At 34.0% G+C, this 24,785-nt stretch overlaps 3 protein-coding genes across 3 annotated transcripts in view; 1 reads left to right on the plus strand and 2 right to left on the minus strand.

Annotated features, from left to right (window-relative positions):
* Positions 1 to 2,522: 2,522 nt before the first annotated feature.
* On the minus strand, positions 2,523 to 17,734 carry LOC131943379 (fibulin-1-like). Its single transcript, XM_059303509.1, has 10 exons — positions 17,697 to 17,734; positions 13,885 to 13,980; positions 10,891 to 10,995; positions 10,146 to 10,271; positions 9,906 to 10,031; positions 9,323 to 9,381; positions 7,976 to 8,123; positions 3,776 to 3,834; positions 2,856 to 3,006; positions 2,523 to 2,650 (listed from the first exon to the last, which is right to left on the minus strand). Coding segments are annotated over exons 2-10 (843 nt in total). The 5' UTR covers positions 13,952 to 13,980; positions 17,697 to 17,734; the 3' UTR covers positions 2,523 to 2,648.
* Positions 12,303 to 12,793, minus strand: LOC131943452 (large ribosomal subunit protein uL24-like). The gene has a single exon (XM_059303635.1). It carries the CDS (start codon positions 12,779 to 12,781, stop codon positions 12,350 to 12,352), a length of 432 nt encoding a protein of 143 aa, XP_059159618.1. The 5' UTR covers positions 12,782 to 12,793; the 3' UTR covers positions 12,303 to 12,349.
* Positions 17,735 to 23,426: 5,692 nt separating the features above from the next.
* The window catches only part of LOC131943617 (uncharacterized), a 7,121-nt gene continuing 5,762 nt past the window's right edge, over positions 23,427 to 24,785 (plus strand). The window contains exon 1 of the mRNA XM_059304007.1: positions 23,427 to 23,476. The gene's annotated coding sequence lies outside the window, so the exon portion shown is untranslated. The remainder of the gene's footprint in view (positions 23,477 to 24,785) is intronic.

The following is a 24,785-nucleotide window of genomic DNA, read 5'->3' on the forward strand; positions in this document are numbered from 1 at the left end:
GGAAGTCCTTAAGCCACAGGTACAGTTTCCCGTTGACACCGATTTACCTTGAGCACTAACTGGAAATGATTATCATGTTTTGAAATAATAAACTATGCTTGAAGGCGTTTCAAGTATTTACAACGAGCATCTAGCATCTATTAATTTAATGAATTGATAATATATGTATAATGCAGCCGTTTCTCTAGATATGATCTTAATTATCCATGTTTTTTCTCCTTGAAACCTGCTAATCCAGCCTCTCTTATATCAAATTTCGCTCGTACGTCAAAGGAAATTTTAGCTCAGTCGACTGAGCACTCGTATGTCGAGGTACCACTGCATTTACAATGTGCATCTAACATCTCTTAATACAATTTAACGATATTATTCAAATAATATTGTTAAATAGGTAGTAAAGTAGTATTTTTGTAATACTTCATTAGTGGAGATTCTGGTAATTGTTACCCACTGAGGTTTAGTGTGCATAGTGGATGATCTTTCATAAGCAGACTTTCTTCCATGCATCTCCGAAGAAAGTCTACCGTATATAAAATAACATGTACTTTTATCAAAGTCCACCCCGCCCCCCCCCCCCCATGAAAATGTTGGCCGCCACCCCCACCCCCTGCCGGTAAATGTCGAAAATATCAAGTCCCTCTTCCCCCGGAGAAAAAAGTGTGGAAGAAAAACACAGTTCATAAGGGTATAGGCCTACTGGATGTTGCTCGCCAAAATCCAAATGTTATTCGCTGACTGAATACCCGCGTGGTTTTCATTGCTCATCAATCCTGGTACCCTGAATTAGTTCTTGTTTACACAAAACCTGTCGTATAAAAAAAAAATATTCAAAAATATTCAGATATTAATTACGGTCTTAGGGACCGTAACCCAGCCTGATCACCAATCATAGATTTTCTTTCGGTTACGTCCCTTTAATATTGATACCATCAACACTTAAATAGTATGTCGTGTTTTAGTTTTAGCCTTGACCGGGTCAATGTTGAACACTTACCCCAGGTCACCACCTCTCTCCTTATTGTATACCAATATTTATATGTGTGATTTCGTCTTCAAGCTCAGCCTACGTGATTGTACATCCTAATCGTTAGTTTGTATGGCCGTTTTAATGTGTACGAGCTGACCTTCGACGTATTAGTATACGCCGCCATCTAGTTGTTTTATTTTCTGCTTATCAGCTATTCATAATTTGTGAATTCAACACTCGCCCAGTGAAAGAAGCCGTTTACAGACGAAGAAAAGATCAATCAGAAATTGTAACCTCTCCTTCGTTTAAAATCGTTTAATACTAAATTTTCTGCCCCTAATAGCCGTCTCTAACCCGGCTCTACGATTAAACATTCGGGGTGAACAACAGCTCACCTGACAGAAAGGGATGAGGGTGGTAGCTAAGCTGCGTGGTGTTTTCTATGGTCTCCATGACGAGAATTATATATATATATATATATATATATATATATATATATATATATATATATATATATATATATATATATATATATATATATATATATATATATACATATATATATATATATATATATATATATATATATATATATATATATATATATATAGATTGAACGGTTGGTTTGTCTGCGCTATGCTGATTCATAAAGGGATAAGTAAAAATGGAAAACAAATAAAACTATTGTATTACACGTAGACCTCTGAGGCATTGGCTTTTGTAATTTCGAATTATTTAATCATATCGCGATATCATATAATTTTAAAACTTTCCGTTTATTATGAAGGTGTTGAAAACGCTTAGATCAATTTATTTCCAGCCATTATAGGGTCAAACTAAACTAAGATAACAGTTAAATAATCTCAATCTCATAAAGCCAATTTCTTCGACTGAGTATATTACAGTTATTTTAGCTCAGAATTTTCTTTATTTTTTACCTCCTTTGGCAACCACTCCTAATTTCAGGGTAAGCACCCGAAGCGGCCGCCCCATGCACCCTCCTCTAGCTACGCCTCTCTGGTGCATAACAAGTAATACTTAATCGCTTTGTAATGAATCCCTTCCAATATTTTAAATTCAGAACGGAGAAGAAGAAGAAAAACCATCTGTGTCGTGTCGTGTCGACAAACATCAGCATCAGAGTGTGGTTTGTACCCAAGTCACGTTACTGCAATCTGCTTACTTCCCAGCAAACAAACACGTCAATTAATAGCATTGAATCCATGTTATTTTCTCTACTCATTATTGTGGAAAGGAAGCATCTACCCCTTTACATAACTACGCTTATACCTACCCCTACCCCAACCCCTACACTTACCCCAACCACTACCCCTACACCTTACGAGTAGACCAAAATTTACATGCAAAAGTACACGTACCCAAACAGTTATATACCCACAATTAACGCCTATAATTCTACCTACACATATACATATTGTTATATGTAATTTTTTTCATTCAACATTGAACATTAATCTATAAGAACACACGCCTAAATATTCCCAAACTTCTTAAAAACCAGCAAAAAATTAAAGATGACACTACGTTCAAGGTGCTAGGATTTATTCAATTGTTTTACATAGGAAGACAAGTCTTCTGAGAAGTTAGTTTGACACATTTCGACAGTCCGCAGTACTTCGTTGCCTTCAATGTAGACTTGTTTCCCACATTGTTTGTCTTTTTCTGCGGTAAAACACATTTTTCAGATATTAAGATAGTACATATTTCTCGAAACTTGTACAACATAGACTTAAAATTTTAAAAGGGGTTTCATTTAAAATAATAATTTTCATTTAATCAAAAGTGTTGGAAAAGCGTTCATTTTTAAAAATGAAAAGCAATGTGAGCTAATATTTCGATTGATACTTTTTGAGCCAATAACACTCACATTTATCACAATCAAGATAGACAAATGAATCCACCGGAAAATTGTTTATGTCAACAATGGATCCAGACGGATAAGATAGCAAACAAACTAAGCCGGGGACATAAGTATAACCGACACACTCGGGATCGTCACGGCAATTAGTATAGCAAGTCTGTAAATGAAAAGAAAAAATATCATCAACAGGTGAAGGGTTAAATCAAACGTAAATGTAAGATTATCATTCCCAACTATATATATATATATATATATATATATATATATATATATATATATATATATATATATATATATATATATATATATATACTTCATGTATCAATATTAGGTGTAGGTGTAGGTGTAGGTGTAGGTGTAGGTGTAGGTGTAGGTGTAGGTGTAGGTGTAGGTGTAGGTGTAGGTGTAGGTGTAGGTGTAGGTGTAGGTGTAGGTGTAGGTGTAGGTGTAGGTGTAGGTGTAGGTGTAGGTGTAGGTGTAGGTGTAGGTGTAGGTGTAGGTGTAGGTGTAGGTGTAGGTGTAGGTGTAGGTGTAGGTGTAGGTGTAGGTGTAGGTGTAGGTGTAGGTGTAGGTGTAGGTGTATGTGTATGTGTAGGTGTAGGTGTAGGTGTAGGTGTAGGTGTAGGTGTAGGTGTAGGTGTAGGTGTAGGTGTAGGTGTAGGTGTAGGTGTAGGTGTAGGTGTAGGTGTACATATATATCTATATAAATATATATATATATATATATATATATATATATATATATATATATATATATATATCTATATAAATATATATATATATATATATATATATATACCTCATGTGCCAATATTTAAAAATTAAAAAAAATGAATGATTAGGTTATGTTGTTTCATGCAACATACAGTATTCTGTTCTAATTCATTTAATTAAATAACTTTCTGTCCTAAAGACATGACGTTTACCTCGTGATTCGTTAAAGTAACTGGCACGTCATTTCCTCCGCTTCTTAAAGTGCATTGTGCTACATAGAAAAAAAAACTTACTATTGTAAAAGCATACAAAAATAATTTAGTTTGATACATTACCAAAAAGATAAAGAGCAGATACATGAAATAGCAGTTTATGCAATAATCTCTTTAAATATTTACTATGCATAAAAACAAAACCTCAGATTGTTTTTAAATAAAATCGATTCAGCCAGAGTACTCTTATTTGCACTTTGTTTTTAACCACTTTTGATCAAATTCTGACGCATATGAGAAAGCATACTAAAATAAGAACATACAGGGCTATTAAAACTAAGCTTGATTTTAAATTTGATCCAATCATCTTGGAGAAAAATGATTGTACCAATCGCATTAAAATACAAATATTTTATGGTTATAAAGATGATTTTTACAAATTCAAGACGTTTTAAAAATGTACAATCTTTAGAAAATATTCAGGTAAAGATCTTCCCGTAAACTTTCTCGAATATTCTTATATAACACGACGGAGGATGCCAAATCGTGAAATAGACATAATTTTTAATCCATTTTTAATTACTTAATCTTTTTAAAATAGAATAAAATCTTGTAGAAAAAAAGAACTGCGCACCAAGTGAACGGCAAACAATATGTGTATAATAGTGGGGAATATTATTAATACTTTATAAATTCATAACCTTTTTTTTTTGAGAAATCGGAAATAGCGAAAATTACTACTTCTGGTCAACGGAAATTACTCAATAATTGAAAGAAGGGTAATTCCATTTTTCTGTCTGAAACAGTACTCAGGTTATAGTCTTTTAAAAACTAAAATGAGTTCCACTTTCGTTTGTCGGAAATCGTTGAAAAGTTGAAACAAAAAAATAATGCTTATTATATGAAATTTCAGCAACCTAGCTATAACGGTACTCAAGTTATCGTGTTCACACACACACACACACACATGCACATACACACACACACATAAGCACACACGCACACAAGCACACACGCACGCACACACACACACACACACCCAGCGGATGGGAACTAGGGATATAGACATGAATTTTAATCCGTTTTAAATACTTAAACTTTTTAAAATAGAATAAAATCTCGTAGAAAAATAATTGCACACATGTAAACGCCAAATAAAACGTGCATAATGGTGCGGATTATTATTAGTACTTTATAAATTTATATTCGTTTTTGAGAAATCGGAAATAGCGAAAATTAGTACATTTAATCAACGGAAATTTTTCAAAATTGGACAGAAGGTAGAGAGTTAGATCTTTTACTTACCTGTAAAATTTCATTTATCTACCTGAAATAGTACTCAAGTTCAGAGGCGTATCCAGGTTTTCGTTGTAGGGGGAGCGAAAAGAGCAAAAAAAGGCGCCGAAATTTAACGCGTTCTATATACGTGTATTATATGTGTATTATATATATATATATATATATATATATATATATATATATATATATATATATATATATATATATATATATATATATATATATATATATATATATATATATATATATATATATATATATATATATATATATATATATATATATATATATATATATATATATATATATATATATATATATATGTATGTATGTATATATATATATATGTATATATATATGTTTATATATATGTGTATATATATATATGTATATATATATATATGTATATATATATATATACATATATATATATATATATATATATATATATATATATATATATATATATATATATATATATATATATATAGGCCTATATATATATAATATATAATTACTAGCTGTATATCATTACTTCGCTATGTTGTAAAATAAATTGAAAATAGCACTCTGAAGAAACTGAAGAAATAAGAAAAAACACACAATGTATCAATCTAAACAAAAAAAATCTACACACGCTACAACCAAAACAATGAACGTAACACAATCTGTTTTGTAATTCTTGTAAACAAATTTCTTACATAATAATTCCTGGGAAATTTTTTAAGACAAGTGAAATAGGGGAAATAATCACGCTCTTAATATTAATATGTATTTATCTACACAATTAATTATAAATGTCAAAACAAATAAATAATTACTTTAGAATATAATCAAATTGTTTAACACTATTTGTGTTTACAAAATGTTTTTGTCTATAATCAGAATATAATATATCGTCATCATGAATGCTAAAGTATTACAGCATAATGAAAGTTTTTAAAATCAGAGTTGGTATAAAACCACGCTTTTTAATATAATAAAATACATTCGGAATAAAAGCCTACATTTAACTAAATATCCGTCTTTTTAGTTCAGATCATACATTTTTAAATAACTACTGCTTCTTTGTGTTCTTTAAAGATCATTTTTTAACATAGTGATAGCTATGGGTTAGATCACTGTATTGATCACACACCTTTTTACTGGTAATTGCAAAAACAATATTCACAGAGTTTTACGTGTAAAAAGCTAATTTTTTTGGTGGCATGGTACTTTGGTACATCATTACGCGTTTTTCAACATGTACTTAACAGATCAGTTCGGGGTAGGTTGGGGGGGGGGGGATGGGGTTCAACTTCATTCACCGCTCTCCGGTCACTTTAGGTCAATTATCCAACCCAGTGTATACCTAGGTGTGACATTAATGTCGTTCTACACAATTGTGGTGGTGAGGTGTGTGTGTGGGGGGGGGGGGGAGAATAACCAACTGAGAGTGAACATAGAGTCAGTTTTTAGATGACTGTTCTAAACATACATATATATTACACAAATATATATTACACAAATTTATATTACAGAAATAGATTTAAATACGTAGCAGTGGTATTATGACAATATTTTTTTACAGAGGGGTCCATGGGGGAGGGGGGTTGTAACTGTTTCATATAATTTGTAATCGTAATCACTATCGCCCAAACTGTAAGAATACTACTACTTCATCATGATGACGTTGTTGACCTTGTCAAAATTTTCCCACCACTACGCAGTTTGCTCATCAGTAAATTTAAATAGAGGTGCCACATCTGTTGTATTTGTTTCTGTATGGTAATTTTTTAAAATTAATCACACGATTCAAACTGTATATATAAAGTAATTATGTGTGAAGTTTTATGTATCATATTTTCTAATTCAATTATTCGTAAGCAAATACATTATACAGTTGCCTTAAACTTAACACCTCTCTTGCCAAGTGGTACTACCCGTAGAGGTTTTTTAAACATTGCAATGCATCGTAATGGTTATTTTTAGAATGGCAAACTGATGCAGCTGTTAATACGTGTTGTAAACGTAGACACTACTAGACTAGTGCAATAATGCTTAGTTGCTGCATGAAAAGAAATCTTGTGATTTACATAGATGTGCCGACCAAAAATATGTTTTTAACAAATATCATTGTTTAAAACTTTGAGTTTAAAAAGTTTCCAAAAAGGCGCCACTTTGCTGAAAATGGCCATAGGGGGAGCGGCCGCTCCCCCTGCTCCCCCCCTGCGTACGCTACTGCTCAAGTTATAGGCTTTTAAAAAATTCAAAGTAGAAAAAGTACCACTTCCGGTTAACGTAAATCGATCAAAAGTTGATCAGGATCTACGATTTTGATAAAATACGTATATATGAAATTTCATCAATCTAGCTGTAACGGATCTTAAGTTATGGTGTTTACACACAGACACACACACATACACAAACAACAGACCGAATTGCAAAGTCCAGTTTTTACGACTCGATAACGCTTAAGTGGCAAAAATGTTTATATAAGTCCTCTATACTCCGGATATGATGAAGGACTGAGGAGTAAAACGGTGAAAACTGTCAAAATTTCATGTTAGTTTTGTGCACGATTACAATACTTTCTCTATACTTCGTATATACGAGAAAGTAAAAAGTGATCAGAAATAATCCCATTGATTATAAACAGTTGAGTAGGTGGGATAATATTTCGCTCGTGTAGTCTAAGACTCCGTGAGGTTCATTGCGATGTTGTCCTCAAATATTCACAATGTAGACCCATAGAGGTTGTGGTTACGGGTACGATTATGCTAGGTAAGGTTCGCTAAAGTCAGGCAGGTCAGGTCAAGCCGAATCAGGTGAGGTCGTGTCGTGTCGGGTATGATTAGGTCAGGCCAGTTTAAGTTTTAACATTACGTTTAACGAAACCAATTTACTCAAGGAAACACTTACTGCTGTCATTGTAGCATAGGATAACTGATCCTGCAATAACATTTTGAGTAACATTTATAACATCGCCAACAAAGAGCTTGATGGTACACACGCCATCGGCAAACTTGAAACCGTAGCAAATTTCTGCCCTACAAGCTGAGTAGCATTCCTGTGGCAAAAAACGTTGTACTCGAATTAAATGTTCTATTTGGACAAAGACATAGACACAATCATACAAAGACTCAGACGAAGACGCAGCTACAGCTACAGCTACAGCTACAGCTAAGTATGTAGATGTAGATGTAAATGTAGATGTAGATGTAGATGTAGATGTAGATGTAGATGTAGATGTAGATGTAGATGTAGATGTAGATGTAGATGTAGATGTAGATGTAGATGTAGATGTAGATGTAGATGTAGATGTAGATGTAGATGTAGATGTAGATGTAGATGTAGATGTAGATGTAGATGTAGATGTAGATGTAGATGTAGATGTAGATGTAGATGTAGATGTAGATGTAGATGTAGATGTAGATGTAGATGTAGATGTAGATGTAGATGTAGATGTAGATGTAGATGTAGATGTAGATGTAGATGTAGATGTAGATGTAGATGTAGATGTAGATGTAGATGTAGATGTAGATGTAGATGTAGATGTAGATGTAGATGTAGATGTAGATGTAGATGTAGATGTAGATGTAGATGTAGATGTAGATGTAGATGTAGATGTAGATGTAGATGTAGATGTAGATGTAGATGTAGATGTAGATGTAGATGTAGATGTAGATGTAGATGTAGATGTAGATGTAGATGTAGATGTAGATGTAGATGTAGATGTAGATGTAGATGTAGATGTAGATGTAGATGTAGATGTAGATGTAGATGTAGATGTAGATGTAGATGTAGATGTAGATGTAGATGTAGATGTAGATGTAGATGTAGATGTAGATGTAGATGTAGATGTAGATGTAGATGTAGATGTAGATGTAGATGTAGATGTAGATGTAGATGTAGATGTAGATGTAGATGTAGATGTAGATGTAGATGTAGATGTAGATGTAGATGTAGATGTAGATGTAGATGTAGATGTAGATGTAGATGTAGATGTAGATGTAGATGTAGATGTAGATGTAGATGTAGATGTAGATGTAATTTGGGTTGAAAAATAAAAATCCTTAGGCGGAAATATGGGATATTGGTTTGTGTTGTGCAGTGCTGTCGGCAGACCATATCCGAACGGACAACCAGATCGTTTAGCATAATTTACAGGAATAATTCAGATACCAATGGATATGTTTCATGAATAAAATTATGATGTTAGTAAGTGCGGTAGTATAAATATATGTATGAGGTTTTAGATATATTTACCAAGGGCGATGAAGCGTTTCGGGTTTCTGTTAATGGAGTTGATAACGGAATACAGAGTGCTTTGAAAAAATTGACAAGATAATGTGTTATCAAATTATTAAAGACGTGTATTAATAGAAAATATTATTTTTATACGAAATTTTGTTTTATTTAATGTAACTGTATATATATATATATATATATATATATATATATATATATATATATATATATATATATATATATATATATAAATATATATGTGTGTGTATGTGTGTGTTTGTGTGTGTATGTGTAGCTGTGTGTGTGTATACATATTCAGATGGTGTGGAAATTAGAGCTGATTTTTAAAATGTGATTTTTATACCGCATTCTTTATTTTGGTGCCTGTACAATTTGCTATTAAAATATAATTTTCTCTTAGAAGCGATTTATACGATATCAGGAAATTCAAAACTCTGATAAATACTAATCTTACGTCAAATGCAGTAATGTTTTTGTTTACTTTATAATTATTACATCTTTACCCGAGATCGATATATGTTATCATTTTGTCCAGATTTAAAAGTAAGCAATGTTGTGTAGCATTCTATTAATGACCTACAATAACACTTTGTTGGGTCCGTGCTGTTTACGGCAAATCCAGGTCTACATGAACAGGTAAAGCTTCCGTCTGTGTTGGTGCAATTCTGTTGACATGGGCTTGGCTGAGCACTGCATTCGTCGATGTCTAGAAGTTTTGTTTGCAAGCAAAATGTATCAATGAGCTGAGTTAACTACGCATTTCAAAAAGATTTTTTTTTTCTAATGAAGAAATATTAATGTGTTAAATTTTGAGACTTACCATCACACTGTGTGTGGTCTGTGCTACTTATGACATATCCTGCATTACATGAGCAGGTGTAGCTTCCAATGGTGTTGGTACAGACTTGTTCACATGGACTTGACTGAGAATTGCATTCATCGATGTCTGAAATAGTTTGAACAATAGAAAGCAAGAATAGACATCAAATAGTAAATGCTATAAACTTATGTATGCTGTACCTGATTCTATCAGCCGGTCAATCACAATTTTCGAATAGTATACCTAGTAGACGCTTTTAACATATAAAATATTGAGTTTTAGTAAGGCTACACAAGAACTATCGCGATTATTCAGTTACATACAACATCGAAATACGTATAAAAAATATTTCATTTTAAAATTTTAAGTATGTATGTAAAATCGAAGAAAGTTGTTAGACATATTCTGATTGATATAAAGCTTTTTGAGACATAGATTCATTAAAGAGATCGGTTTTTTTTTGTCAATCCAATAAAGAATTATGTTTAATTTTAATACTTATTTTCATTCTGATATTTACAATTGGTTGATCTAATTACTTATTTAGTAGTGTGTTTTTGTAACCACTATAAATTACGAAAATAATTTTTAAGCGTTTATTGCAGTGTTTGATTGCTTTATTGAGGATTATTATATAGCTCAATTTAAAGTTGTTTTTTTAAATAACGATGTTCATAAATAGGATTTATTAATTTTTTTAAACATATTGATTCATTTATCGATTTTACAATATCGACATTCTTACCTAGACATTTAGCAGGATTAGCTGGGTTGACGATATAGCCTGGGTTGCAGGAACACACATTTTGTCCATTGACCACCGTGGTAATTTGCTGGCAGCGACACTTGGCTAAAACAAAGTAGCATTCGTTGTTAGTGTCTGTATAATATGTCTCGATACAATGGGTTTATACTACTAATTAAATAACCTAGATTAAAATTATTTTTTTTATAAAAATGTGGATACTTTTGGAAAATTGATTTAAATTGTTTTAAAAACACCCCTCTTTTTCCGAATGCATCCCGTTAAGGAAAACAAATACAACACAGGTTTTATATTAAGCAATGGAACTTGAACTTATCATTAACTCCCCAAGAAAGGGAATATATATCCATAAGTGAGGTCCTAATCTATTGATGTTTAATGGTACCAGCATATAGCTTTATCAAGATTACAAGAGCTAAATTTTTTCCCCTTTTTTATGCATTTAAAAAAAATACTTTCTCGTATAAGTAGTATACAGAAAGATTTGAAAACATAGTTTTGCAATTTCGTCCGTGTTTCTGTGTGTGTTTGTATGTGTGTATGCGTGTTTGTGTGATATCTGTGAACAGGATAACTTGAGTAACGTTACAGCTAGGTTAATGACATTTCAAATATAATTATTATATCAAAGTTATAGTTCTGTTTTAAGTTTTCAGCGATTTTCGGCAACGAAAGACTATAACTTGAATACTGATTCACATAGATAATCGAAATTTCACACATAAGTAAAATATTTAATTATCAGCCTTCTGTCGAAATGTGATTAATTTCCGTTGACCGTAAGTAGTACTTTACGCTATTTCCGATTTCTCAAAAAAATAACTCATCTATATATATAATTCTCTTCTGGGAGACGTTAGAAAACAAGCTGCAAGCGCCTCCTAACAGTCCCATCTCTTCCTCTCTATCACTATCACTACCACCCCCACCCCACCCCCACATGGTCTGGTGAGTTGTGGTCACGCTAAATGTTTACAAATCGTAGAGGCGGGTTTAGTGACGGCTATTAGGGGCAGATAATTTAGTTTGAAACGATGTTAAACTTACAGGAGGTAACTAAGAGGAGGCTGCTTTCACGGGGGGGGGGGGGGTGTAGGGTCGGGGTTAGGGGAAAGGGGGTGGGGGGTTAGTGTTTTAAAGCAAATATTTTCAGTGGCAGCATTGGTACTGTCGAATTCACAAATTATGAATTACTGAAAAGTAGAAAATAAAACAACTAAATAGCGGCGTATGATACGGCGCGGGTCGGCTCGTGAATTTATAAAATACTAGTTTTCCGCGCTATTATACACACATTGCTTGACGTTAACTTGTTGAGATATTTTTTTTCCACTTTTAGTCGAGTCCTGCCAGGCGGTGAAACCGCGCAAGCAGCATCGAGGACATAGGACTTCTATTTTTTTTTACAGAAGTTTTGAAATGAATCTATTATCTTAAACTAACTCTCCATGGTCTCTTCAGTATATTTCCCCTTTTCTGCCATTGCCTTAGCTCTGTTCATTGCTTTCCTTTCCAGTATCTTCTTTCTGTTTTTGTCAAGCTTCAACTTAACAATAACAGTCTTGGATGGATGAATGCCAACATGAACAGTGGCTCCATTAGCCTTTTCTATCTGAAAACGCTCAATGTACACAACAAACTTCTTTCTATAATCTTGAACAACTTTTCCCAACTGTTGCCCTATGTAATGGCCACGTACAACCTGAACTTCATCACCTTTTCTAATTGGCATGCTTCTGACATTATATTTAGTACGCAGCTCTTTAGAGAGTGGGGCACTCATGATTTTCCTTCTAATGTGGGAAGGAGCATTGAAGTGGCAAGCCCTGTTTTTTCTTCTGGAACCGGACACAGCTTTGTTGAACTTCATTCTCAGACCTTATTTTGACTTCTACTTTTTTTTTTACTTCTACGAGATTCTATTTTCTCTTTAAAGTCGAAGTCTGTAAAAACTGATTAAAAATCATTATATAAATCCCGAGTTGCCATCCCCGTAGTGTTATATGAGAATATTCGAGAAAGTTTAAGGGAGATCACTCCCGCTTTATTTATTTTTTGTGATTTGTGAATGTAATTTAAAAATAATATGATTCCTTAAAATAAACAATATATGCGGGAAATATTTTCCGCGTGTTAGTTTTTTTTTTTTGAAAATGAAGTTGACACAACGTAAACTACGAACAAATATATGTGCGTTACAAACTATCCGTTAGCTTGGGATCTCTAAACGTGAGTTATCGGCCCTTATTTAGTTTGTGGCCGACGATAGGACACCAAATATGCCAGCCGTGATACCAGTTTACCCTAGACTTCGCATTGATTAAGCGATCACTAGAATTCTATTTTATTATTTTATTTTATCATCTTTCATTACTAATGTTTTAAATTAAACTTTAAGACTAAGGGGATATCTAAATAGATTTCAAATAAAAAGCTCTTGCATTGTAATCCAAATTCTACAACTGCGCCAAATTTCACTTCAATTTCAAAATGAGAAGAACGTTAAATTAACATTTGCAAGATATGTGGAGCGACAGATTCTTAGTCAAAGTATTATAAACCTTTAAAAACAGGCCTAAAATCTCAATCTAGAACTGTAAGTTGGTATAGCAATACGAATATAGGCCTACCGGCGAGATGAAACATAGCTAAATCTGCCTCAATATAATTTTCGCCACTAATCGATTAACAAAAAAAACAACAAAAAAAAAACAATAATTGAAAAGCTAAATCGAAACTACTACAAATGTCCAACAGCTTAACATCACAGTCGGGTAGTAAGTTTGAATATCACCGAGCATAGAAATACATATACAACGACACAATCGAATTGATTTTCTTGATGATTTTTAATCAATACAGAGAAGAAGTTAATACCGCTAGGTTACAACGTTGAATAGATAACGCTTGTTTCAGTTTAATTTTATATTTCAACAATTTTTTTCCGACCGTGTGTTATCCTACTAGACTCACCCTGTGCGTATGATATGCAGATGAGCAGTATGGCTGCGATGTTTACTTTTGCAAACTTCATCTTCATACAACTTATAAGGTGATATAGAAATATACCTGTGATTGAAACAAAATTAGTAATAATAACGAAATTTAATTAATATATTATTTTTTTTAAATAAACATTTTGCAGAAAAAATAAAACTAATCTAATCTCTTATTGAATGATTTTGGTTGCACGCCTTCTTCCATCCCCTGTACTTAGTTGCACACCAAGAAAACGTAGTCTTATATCAAACTTAATTATTAGACACATAGTTCGATAAGTATTTTCAAAAAGTAGTATTCAAAAGAGGCTCAAGAGCGTAAACAAAAATTAACACAATGTTTCTGATATGATTAGTTTTCTTTTTTCTTTTTTTTTATTTGGCAAAGTAGAATCCGTGATAATTTGAAAAATAGTCTGTAGTTAAACTAATATTTTAATATAATTTCTTTTCTGCAGTTTATATTGCTTAAATAACTGTTAACTAATTGTTTTCGACTATTAATAATGAGAAAAAAAACCGAGGAGGACGAAAGCTGTCAATGTTTCGTATTTTCTAGATCATTTATCGATATTCCAACAATATGATAGCATATAAGTGTTTTAACGAGAACTGCTGTCTTTACGGTTTTTCCTTAAACTTCATTATTAGTACATACTAACGAGCCTGTCCTCTCTAGTTGCCGATTGGTTTAAAAAAAATTCACATGATAGCCGCGGCGTGGTCGGACGCGCCTGATTCAGTTCAGTGAACGACTATGATCCTACTTCTTATCCATATTATAGCACAATCTTTAAAACAAACGTATGCGTCATAGCGCTACCGGAATAGCCCTGGGCGCCAAATTGCAACTTGTCGGGCGCCGGCGAACTCGCCTGATTAAATTTAGTGAATGACTAAACGCTCCATCTTATTCATAGTCTCAAAATAAACGTATGTTCCGTAGACCTCACCGGATATCCCGGGGTGCCAAATCACACCCTGCCGTGGCGTCGATCTTGCGTCATTGAATTTTTTTCGCAGAAACTTCCAAGGGAGTATAATCAATAACTTTCCAAAGTTTCATCGCGATAAGAGGAAAGGTGTACCAATGCATAAAAGATAAAAATAAAATCTGATGAATTATATTGGGAGGGTTTCATTATCTCTTTACCAATCCTATATTTTTAGACGGGTGATCTTGTTTTCTAAAACTGAGTTATTTAAATTTAAACAATGCCTGTGCTTGAATCATATTTATCGGGGCACAGGGTTCCTACACTACCGCCCAAAAAAGCCCAAAAAAAGAGCCCGGGGCGCCAAATCGCACCCTTCTGGAGCCATGGTGGACTCGCCTGATTATGTTTAGTGAACGACTCTAAAACACAATCTTATGCATAGTCTTTTGCAATGTTTAAAACGGACATATCGCGTAAAGGATATCCCGGGGTGCCAAGTCGCTACCTGCTTGGGAGGCGGCGAAAGCACCTAAATCAACTTAGTGAATGACTATAACGCCCCATGTTATCCATAGTCTATCTAACTGTTTTAAACGAACGTAGGTGCTATATCGCTAAAGTGAAAGACCATGGCGCCAAATAGCACCTTGCCGGGAACTGCCCGTGCAAAATTAAATTATCGCTTTAATTATGGTTGCTAAACCGAAAGTCTAGAGTTCGAACCCTCGGGCAGATGAGGCTCGTTAGCTGGGGACAGCCACTCCTCTAGGAGAGACAACTCCAAAATCAAACAACTGCTGCCTTGTAGTTTGTTCTTGGTTGGACAAAGGCTATGGAAGCAAATCCAAATAGAAAAGCAGGCTGAAATCGGAGTCAATGGCCTCAACGGCGCATAACCAGTTGACACGTAATCCTTAATTGTGATGGAAGCATGGTCGAGTCGGCAAAGCTCATGGTTGATAAATTCGAAAAAGTCTCGAGTTCAAACCCTCTGGCAGATTAGGCTCGATCCCTCCCAACACTAAAAATTAAGAAAGAAGAAGAAGAAAAAGAAATTATCTCCCCCCCCCCACCCCACCCCAGAAGCCTTCTTAGGAGTATTCTCATCAAATCCTCATAGTTTTATAGCACTCGGATAATTGTTGTCAAACCGCGTCCTACTTTCATTTTTAATATATACCGTATATAGAGGATAATTGCACTGTCCCGGGGCGCCGCGCTTGCGAAAATAAAAGAGCTTTTTTTTGCCGAAAACTCCCCTGGAGTATTCATATCAACTTCTCAATCGACTATTATTTTTGTATATTGTATGTAGTAAAAAAACAAATCGCACCCTGCGAAGCGCCAATCCTGCGAATTAGAATTTTTTCTCGTAGAAACCTCACCAGTAGTATTCTCAAGGACTTCACAATGTTTCGAGGCGATCGGATGAAAGGTGTAGTTATGCATTAAAGACAGAGACACAGAGACACACATACATTGCTTTTTATTTAGATAGATAGATGGATTATTACTCTGTTTTAAAATATTTTTACAATACATTAGCACATTTGTAAAAAGTTTTTTTTTTTTTTTTTGCAGCGTTAGTCTTACAAAAAATGCTATGGTTGATAAAAGTTATAATTGTTTGAATTCAAATTACCTTTTGGTCCGTAGATACGTTTATTAATCTTTATCAATAATTCAGAACAATAACTTATTCCATTCCTCAACAACTGTTTTCTTATTATTTAAATGCACGCGTTATTAATTACAAGAGATTAAAATATTAAGTAAAATGGGATTGCGCTAAAATCTATAAAGGAATTCTTGAAGCCAACGTAAGTCGCTAATGGCATATAAGAGGTGTGTGGGGCGCGGAGGTTGAACATTTTTGGTGGCTGGGGGGGGGGGTTATTTTATTCTGCTGGAACTTATTACAAATTGTTTAACTAATTAAAATAAATAGTCCGTCAGTGATCATGAAACAATGAAGATGTAGTTACATCTTATAAATTTACTGAGTATAGCAACTGCGCTGCGCATTACGTGTGTGTTTGAATCGATAGACTAAAACGATATAAACTAGCCGAGAATTCGATTAATGATTTATGAAATGTTTGGCGAGTTGTATTAGTTGCTAACGTATAGTTTTTGCCAATGCTGTAGTTACTTGCTTGATTCACGATTACAAATCGCTTGTTATTGTACTAAAACTTGAGTTTTTATCCAACACGAAATATATCCATGTAAAGCAGTTACAATCAATAACTCTTAAGATATCTATTGGTCTGCTACGATATTTAATTTTTATTTTGTTCAAACCTACCTCATTATTTAACGAAGTATTAATTTGTTTAAATAAAATACATATACTGATTGTCATTAAACATTGCAAATACTTTTTTATCTTAATAATTATGCTAAGACTGATTGTCATAATTTAAAATACTTTTTTAAACCGATACAGTATTGTAAAAAGTATTATAAATGTTGTTAATAATTTAATATATTAACATAAGACACTCTAGACAAGTAAATGAAACGATTAGTATAACATCAAACGTCGGCAATATGATCATTCAAATTCGACCCAACTTACAATTTTGAAAAAAAATCAACTAATGACAGCGCTTCACGATTTAAAAAAAAATGTATTCACAAAATAATTAGTTTCTTCAAAAAATATCTTAAGATTTTTATTTCTGTTGCAACCTTTAGTTACTTTACTTAATTTTCTTTACCTCATTCACTTATTTAAAAGTAAAATCATGTTTATAACTCTGATAAGAACAGAATATCTAGAACCTAAGTCTAAAGCTTTACCAAAGTAAAATAAACATTAGCAAGACGTCACTTTAAAACCTACCAGAGTTAATGTTCTTACAAACTGTCAGTAACAAAACAAGTGGTGTATGTTCACTGATGTAAACAGTAGATATTGTTTTTTTAGCCAATCAAAATACGTGATGGAAATTGTATTGCTCGTAATAAAAATCCATGGGCGAAGCTTCATACCAACACAATAGAGATACCATAACGTATTTGTTTAGCCTATCTATTGAATAAGAGCACGATAGTTAGTGTGTCTGTAAGAGACAATCATCTACCCATAATTAATTCATTGTATATGAAAAAAAGCAGCCAACCGTGACCAAACAGTTCATCTTCGGCGGCTAGACAATACAGCGGTCCCCCTAATCGTGTAGGCTCCACTTCTGCTTTTACTTTCTCGTATATACGATGTATAGAGAAAATCTTGTAATCGTGCAAAAAAAAAATCGAGATGTTTGCAAATCTCGATGTTTTATAGCTCCCTGAGTCGGAAAAACATAGTTTTGCAATCTTGTACGTATGTCTGTGTGTGTTTGTTTGTGTGTGCATGTAAACACAATAACTTGAGTACCGTTACAGCTAAGTTGATGAAATTGTATATATATTATATCAAAATCGTAGATCTGTATTAACTTTTGAGAGATTTCAGATAACCGGAAGTGGAACTTTTTCTGCTTTGAATTTTTCAAAAGCCTATAACTTTGGTACTATTTTAGATAGATACATGAAATTTCACTTATAAGTAAAAGATTTAATTTTCTGTCTTCTGTTAAATTTTGAGTAATTTTTATTAAGAGGAAGTAGTAATTTGCGTTATTATTTTCCGATTTCTCAAAAAACGCATGTGAATTTATAAAGTAGGCTACAAATAATATTCCGCACTATTATACACATTTTTCTTGGCGTTCGCTTAGTGCACAATTCTTTTTTCTACGAGATTCTATTATATTTTAAAAAGTTTAAGTAATTAAAAATCTTGTCTATATTCCGCGTTGCCATCCCCCGTGGTGTTATATAAGATTTTTCGGGAAAGTTTAGGGTAGATCACTCCCCGTTTATTGAAGTTAGTAAACTTTAAGAAAAATATTAGCCAAATGTCTAATTCGATTTAAAAGTATATTTTTTTTTGCATTATCGTTTTGATTAATGTATATGGAAAGACAGAAAAAAATCGACGTTATAAATGTAAGTTTAAGTTAATTTGCCACAAAAAAGAAACAAAAGAAAACTAGACATTGTTAAATAAAACAAATATAACAAACATTTATCGTAACAAATTATTAACTACACTGAAAATAGGAAAATAAAACCAAATTGCTTTCTCAATGTTTTGGTCCCTAAATATGTAAGAAACCACTCGGGCGACAAAAACTATTATTTATAAAATAAAGTTTGTTTTATTTTCTTATTTTCAGTGCATTTAAAAGCTTGCTATTATAAGGATTTTAAAAAAAATATTTTCCACTTTATAGTAATTCATTCTAATCTAAGACTAAATATACTAGCGTCGAAATCCAGAACAATAGTTTTAAAAACAGTTACTTCCCCCTAGTTTATGGAGAACACTCAGACAACAAACCGTGACCAAGTAGGCATGAACCTAAGCTCAGCTGAATGATCGGGCTTTAGATAGTTATCTCCCCTTTTATTATTTAAATACATTCTTTTTTTACTAATTTTTAATGACTAATCTGATGTCAAAATAGATTTTAAAAAATTATTATTCTTTTATTGTGTTCAAAGGAAAATTTTAACGAAATCGCTGCATTAGAAAAGGGTCAACATTTAGTTGCATTATTTGACAAATACCCTCAAACAAACAGACATTGTGAAGAAAGTAAAAAAAATCTGTAAAAATCTGATAATTATTTTTTTTTAAAGTATGAGCAAGAATGATTACATTATATGTATCCCATCTTGAATTAAAATATACACGCCCATGATGTGAAAAAGTAATGATTCAACACACAACAGATGCAAGCCTATCCCTTCATTCTACTTAATATAGATTGACCTTTGACATTAAACGTCGCTATTGACCGGCTGAATGAAGACTACACATCTAGCCTTTAAAAAGCGCTTCTCTTTACAGTAGCACACACTGGACATTGGCGTCACTATTTAGATTTTCACCAGATGTGGTAACTTCCATGCATACACACACACAAACACACACACACACACACACATATATATATATATATATATATATATATATATATATATATATATATATATATATATATATATATATATATATATATATATATAAATATACTTCAACGTTGGTAAAATTTAAAATGTCTAGGGAAAAATGTTTTTCTTTAAAAGAGGTGAAAAGGTTTATTTTTCAATGTTAGAAAATCCCTTTCCCAGTTAGATTAGATATTTTGCATCTTAAATGTATGATTATCATTATTATACAAAAGGAGAAACGTACACAGAGAGCTGAAATTCATGGCAACGCCTTTGTCTCTCTCCTCCTACGATTTGTATCCATGTGTAGGAATTCCCAATGATATCTTTAAAGCACAAGGTATCCAATGATTTGAAAAATTCTTTGTATGAAAGCGTATGTCATATAATAATCTTAATTTAATAGGTTTGGTATTTCCAAACAAGACGATAAAAATCTCTTTGTAAACAGTATTTTAAAAATAAAATCGTATAGCAATAAATTTGTGAATCAAACACCGTAACGTATAGTCTCTTTGATGTCAAATCTTTCAAAGACGATGTTGTTGTTGTGTATGTTAAGATCGTGTGGGCGTTATCGATGGTCATTGTAGGGAGGGGGTGGAGGATAAAGCGAGAATACGTGCGGGATACTTGAGAAACTCGATGGTTCCTTTATTATAAAAGTTTTAAATACACGAAAGTTGCAATATATATTTTAATTGTATTTGTATATTGGCCCACATACTGGAAATAATCTTCTTAATAATGATACACATCTATCTATCTTTTACAGGCAAAATGGCTCGAACTCTACTTAAAATCCATGCAGATGGAAAAAAAATGTAACAGAATCGAGCCACTCTTACCGCCAGTAGATCCGTTGATTACCGTCAGAAACGTGTGTAAACAAGTAAAGGTAACAGATGTGATCGCCTACAATACATTTGTTAAAACCTTGAATTTCTTTTGTTCTATATATATATATATATATGTATATATATATATATATATATATATATATATATATATATATTTATATTTATATATAGACAAAAAGCTTTCCTTAAGCCTTAAGGGAATGCCTGACTTTTGACCGAAAGAAGCTTCCCTGACTAAAATTTGACCGGGAGCCGTGTCCATGATTAATATTAACCCCGAATGCGATAATGCGTGAATGAACGTTTGCCGAATAAAATCCACCTAGCTACTGACAACAGCCGAACTAGTTGAGAACAGAAAGCTTTAATGAGTAGGAGGGCGAAGCTATATAGTTAGCTGGGGACGACAGCCAAACTAGCTGGGAATACAAACCTTTATAATGGGTAGGTAGAAGCTGGGAGCAACAATCGAAATCGCTGGAAATATAAACCTCTATAGAAAGGGAGTCGGAAGCAATAAAGCTAGCTGGGGACGACAGACAGACTTGCTGGGAAAATTAACATTTATAGTTAGGGACGTTAAAGCAAAATAGCTAGCTAGGGACTACAACTACCTGAAAACAGAATTCTTTATGGATGGGGAGAAAGAATCAATACAGCTAGTTGGGGACGATAGTCAAACTAGATGGGAACAGAAATTTTTATGGATGGGGAGGCAGAATCAATACAACTAGTTGGGGACGACAGTTAAACTAGATGGGAACAGAAACACTGATGAAGCTAGCTGTGGATAACAACCCTTTTAGCTCCGTGTAACCACTCATCGGCGTGGGGACAACATTGTAATCCATTCGTGTATTTTCATTCGTTTAACTCTCTTTCTATAGGGCCTATCTAAACACGTTTACAACAACACATAGCTGTGTAACCGCTGTCTCTGCGTCATAAGGTTTACGGAACAAAATCAATGAGAATTTGTGTCATAACGTAGGTATATTTATCGACTTTGTCATGTGGTTTGCTGAAAACATCTGTACTTTTCAACGAGCAGTAGAGACAAATTTGTCGGGTGTCAGAGCTAGTGGATGCTAACTACAAAAGTCTCGAGTTCGGATACCGGGGCACATGAGGCGCGTTAGCTGGGGACAGCAACTCCTTGGGAAGAGAATTAAAAAATCCAATAACTGCTGCCTTGTATATTATTAAAGCATATTCAAATGCTTGAAAAGTAAATCAGAGGCGTAGCGAGGGGGGGGGGGGGGGGGGGCGAGGGGTGCGGACCGTACCGGGTGACACCATTTAGGGGGGGGGGGGTGGTTGACACCAAGGCAAAAAAATAGTAAAATATACAAAGAGAAAAAAAATTGAGAGGGGAAGAGGTGCAATCGAATATTGAAAGTTTGTCCCTGGGAAGAGTCGCTACGCCTTTGAGGGGGTGACACCATTAAGTGCCGCACCGGGTGACACCCGACCTCGCTACGCCACTGAGTCAACGTGCCATGTTGTGCTTATGTTAACAATTAATACTTAATTGTGTTGGAGGAAATCACATCCAATATTACAATAGAAAAGGACGAAGAAAAATTGTATACGAGAAATATACAACGTGCATGTAACAACTCTTAATATAATGAAATGATAATATATTTAAAATACAGTCGTACCTCTAGATATGATCTTAATTATCCATGTTTTTTTCTCCATAAACCTGCTAATCTAGTTACTTTTACCTTAAATTTTGCTGTATGTCAAAGCAAATATTAGCTTACTCAAATGCTCGTATCTCAAAAAAACTCGTATGTTGGGGCACTCGTATGTCAAGGTACTACTGTATTTACAATGTGCATCTAGCTCACATGAATAAAATTAAACGATATTATTCATATAATATTAATTCAATAAGTGGTACAGTGGTGCTTGTCAATTTATATGCCCACCCCCCCCCCCCCCGAACATTTTTTACCGCCCCCCCCCCCCCCGAACGAAATGAAATTTATATAATTTATTTAGAAAATATATACTTTTAACAGTGTCCGCCCCCCCCCCCCCCCGAAGAAAGTCTACCGCCCCCCCCCCCGAAAATTTCAAGTGCCCCCCCCCCCCGGAGAAAAAAGTCTGGAAGAAACACTGACCCACTGAGGTTCAGTGTGAACAGTAGCTGATCTTTCATTAGGGTATACTTGATGTTGCTTGCAAAATACTATAAATGGGACGGCTCATGCCGAATGTTCCTAGCTGATTAAATATCCGTGTTGTTTTCATTACTAATCAATCCTGGTAACCCTGGATTACTTCTTGTTTACACAAAACCTGTCTTATACAAATATTTTAAGATATTTATTTCAGTACTAGGAATCGTAACCCAGCCTGACCACCAAGCATATATTTGTTCGGTTATGTCCCTTTCGTATTGATAACATTAACAGTATGGCGTATTGCACATACATTTGTTTTTTGATACATTGGTCAACAGCCAGGTATTTTAGTTTTAGCCTTGACCGGGTCGATATTACACACTAACCCTAGATCACCCCCCCCCCCTTGTCTACATTGTGTACCAATATTAACATGTGTGCTTTCATCTTCAATCTCGGCCTACGCAAATGTAGCCTACATCTGAATCGTTAGTTGGTGTGGTCGTTTTAATGTGTATTGAACGGTCGTTTTATCTGCACTTTGCTGATTCATAAAGGGACAATTAGAAAGGGAAACAAAGACAATAATACTGTTGTATTACAAATGGACTCCTGAGACAATGGTTTGTTTGATTTCATATTATTTAAACATATCGCGAAAAATGTTAAAATACTTTCCGTTTATTATAAAAGTGTAGAAAACTCTTAGATGCATGTGTTCCCAGCCTTAAATGGCCAAAATTAAAATGAATACAATTAAAATAATTTTTCTAAAATCCGTTCTACAGCAAATCATATTATTTATAGAATTTGCAATTCATTTCCATTGTTTTTCCTTATAAAGTACAACATCCACTTTCCCTGGGGGATATCAATCTAATGCCTGTCTGTTATGTTGTTTATTGGTTAGCGCAAAATGGTTCCAACAGACCTGTTTTGATTCGGGTTTGAGAGAGTAGGTAGGTGCAAATGAATGTCGGTGCTAGATATATAATGAATGCATGGAATGATGACGCTTATGAAAGATAGTGACGTTTTGTGGTAGAAACTGTGTTGCTGTGGAAGGTAGTTTGAGTTTCATCAACGGTAATAATAAGAAATGGAGTTGTCTAGGAATGATGTAAGAAAAAGACTGGGTCTTGTCCTAGCTATGCAGGTCGTCTATTGGGTTGGTGTCTTTTTAGAGTATAAATAAAACATGAGTTGAATGGACTACGGCTTCTGTCAAGTTATTCAGTCCTGTTCGTGAAGTGTTTTGAGAAGGTATATTGGTAGTGGGATTATCTCAGTATTTCACAGTCCTAACAACATCACAATGTAACCTTTTAACTTCATCTTTACCAACAGACTTTTGCCCAGTTTTTTCACACTGTTTAAAAGTAAAGTAAAGTTCCCTTTTCAAACCTGACGTTCTATAGGGCAAGTGAAGTAGAGTTCACTTGTTTCTGTGACCTCGGCATATAAAGAGATAGTGTGGTCAGCACTATGCCCAGCCGCCTTTACTTTCCCTAACTTGAGTTAGGTACCCATCAGAGTTGGGTGGACTCAGGGACGGTCTACTGACTTGAACCCGGATTCGAACTCGAGACTTAAGCTGTTTGGTGTTGTAAAATTACTGACGCCACCTGTTATTTAATATACGTTGCAGATATGTTTTTACCACAAAGAAAATCCGAAGTTTGTTGCTGTTAGTTTGTCGTACATTCCAGAAAAAAAGAGAAAAGAACGAATTTCACATTGCTGTTAGCAGTGGTATCATGGAATGAGTAAACGGTGCACTTGACGTCTAGGTTGTGTTGAAATCGTACCTGGCCTAGCTGATGCGCGTTGGATGTCTTCATCTGCTCCCTCACCCTTGTTTGCTACATTCTTTTAAAGTATGAAGCAGAGGCGTAGCGAGAGGGGGGCGGGGGTGTGGACCGCACCGTGTGA

The sequence above is a fragment of the Physella acuta genome, unplaced genomic scaffold (assembly GCF_028476545.2).
Source record: "Physella acuta isolate Inbredline_101_S28 unplaced genomic scaffold, ASM2847654v3 ptg000007l, whole genome shotgun sequence".
NCBI classification, from domain to species: domain Eukaryota; kingdom Metazoa; phylum Mollusca; class Gastropoda; family Physidae; genus Physella; species Physella acuta.

Bases quoted from the DNA above. Each gene is read 5' to 3' on its own strand.
- LOC131943452 (XM_059303635.1), bottom strand. From the start codon at position 12,781: ATGAAGTTCAACAAAGCTGTGTCCGGTTCCAGAAGAAAAAACAGGGCT.
- LOC131943379 (XM_059303509.1), bottom strand. From the start codon at position 13,951: ATGAAGATGAAGTTTGCAAAAGTAAACATCGCAGCCATACTGCTCATC. The intron at 10,996-13,884 runs GTGAGTCTAGTA...ACTTTGTTTTAG, and splicing joins CTGCATATCATACGCACAGG to CCAAGTGTCGCTGCCAGCAA. The intron at 8,124-9,322 runs GTAAATATATCT...TTTTTGCCACAG, and splicing joins GAAACGCTTCATCGCCCTTG to GAATGCTACTCAGCTTGTAG.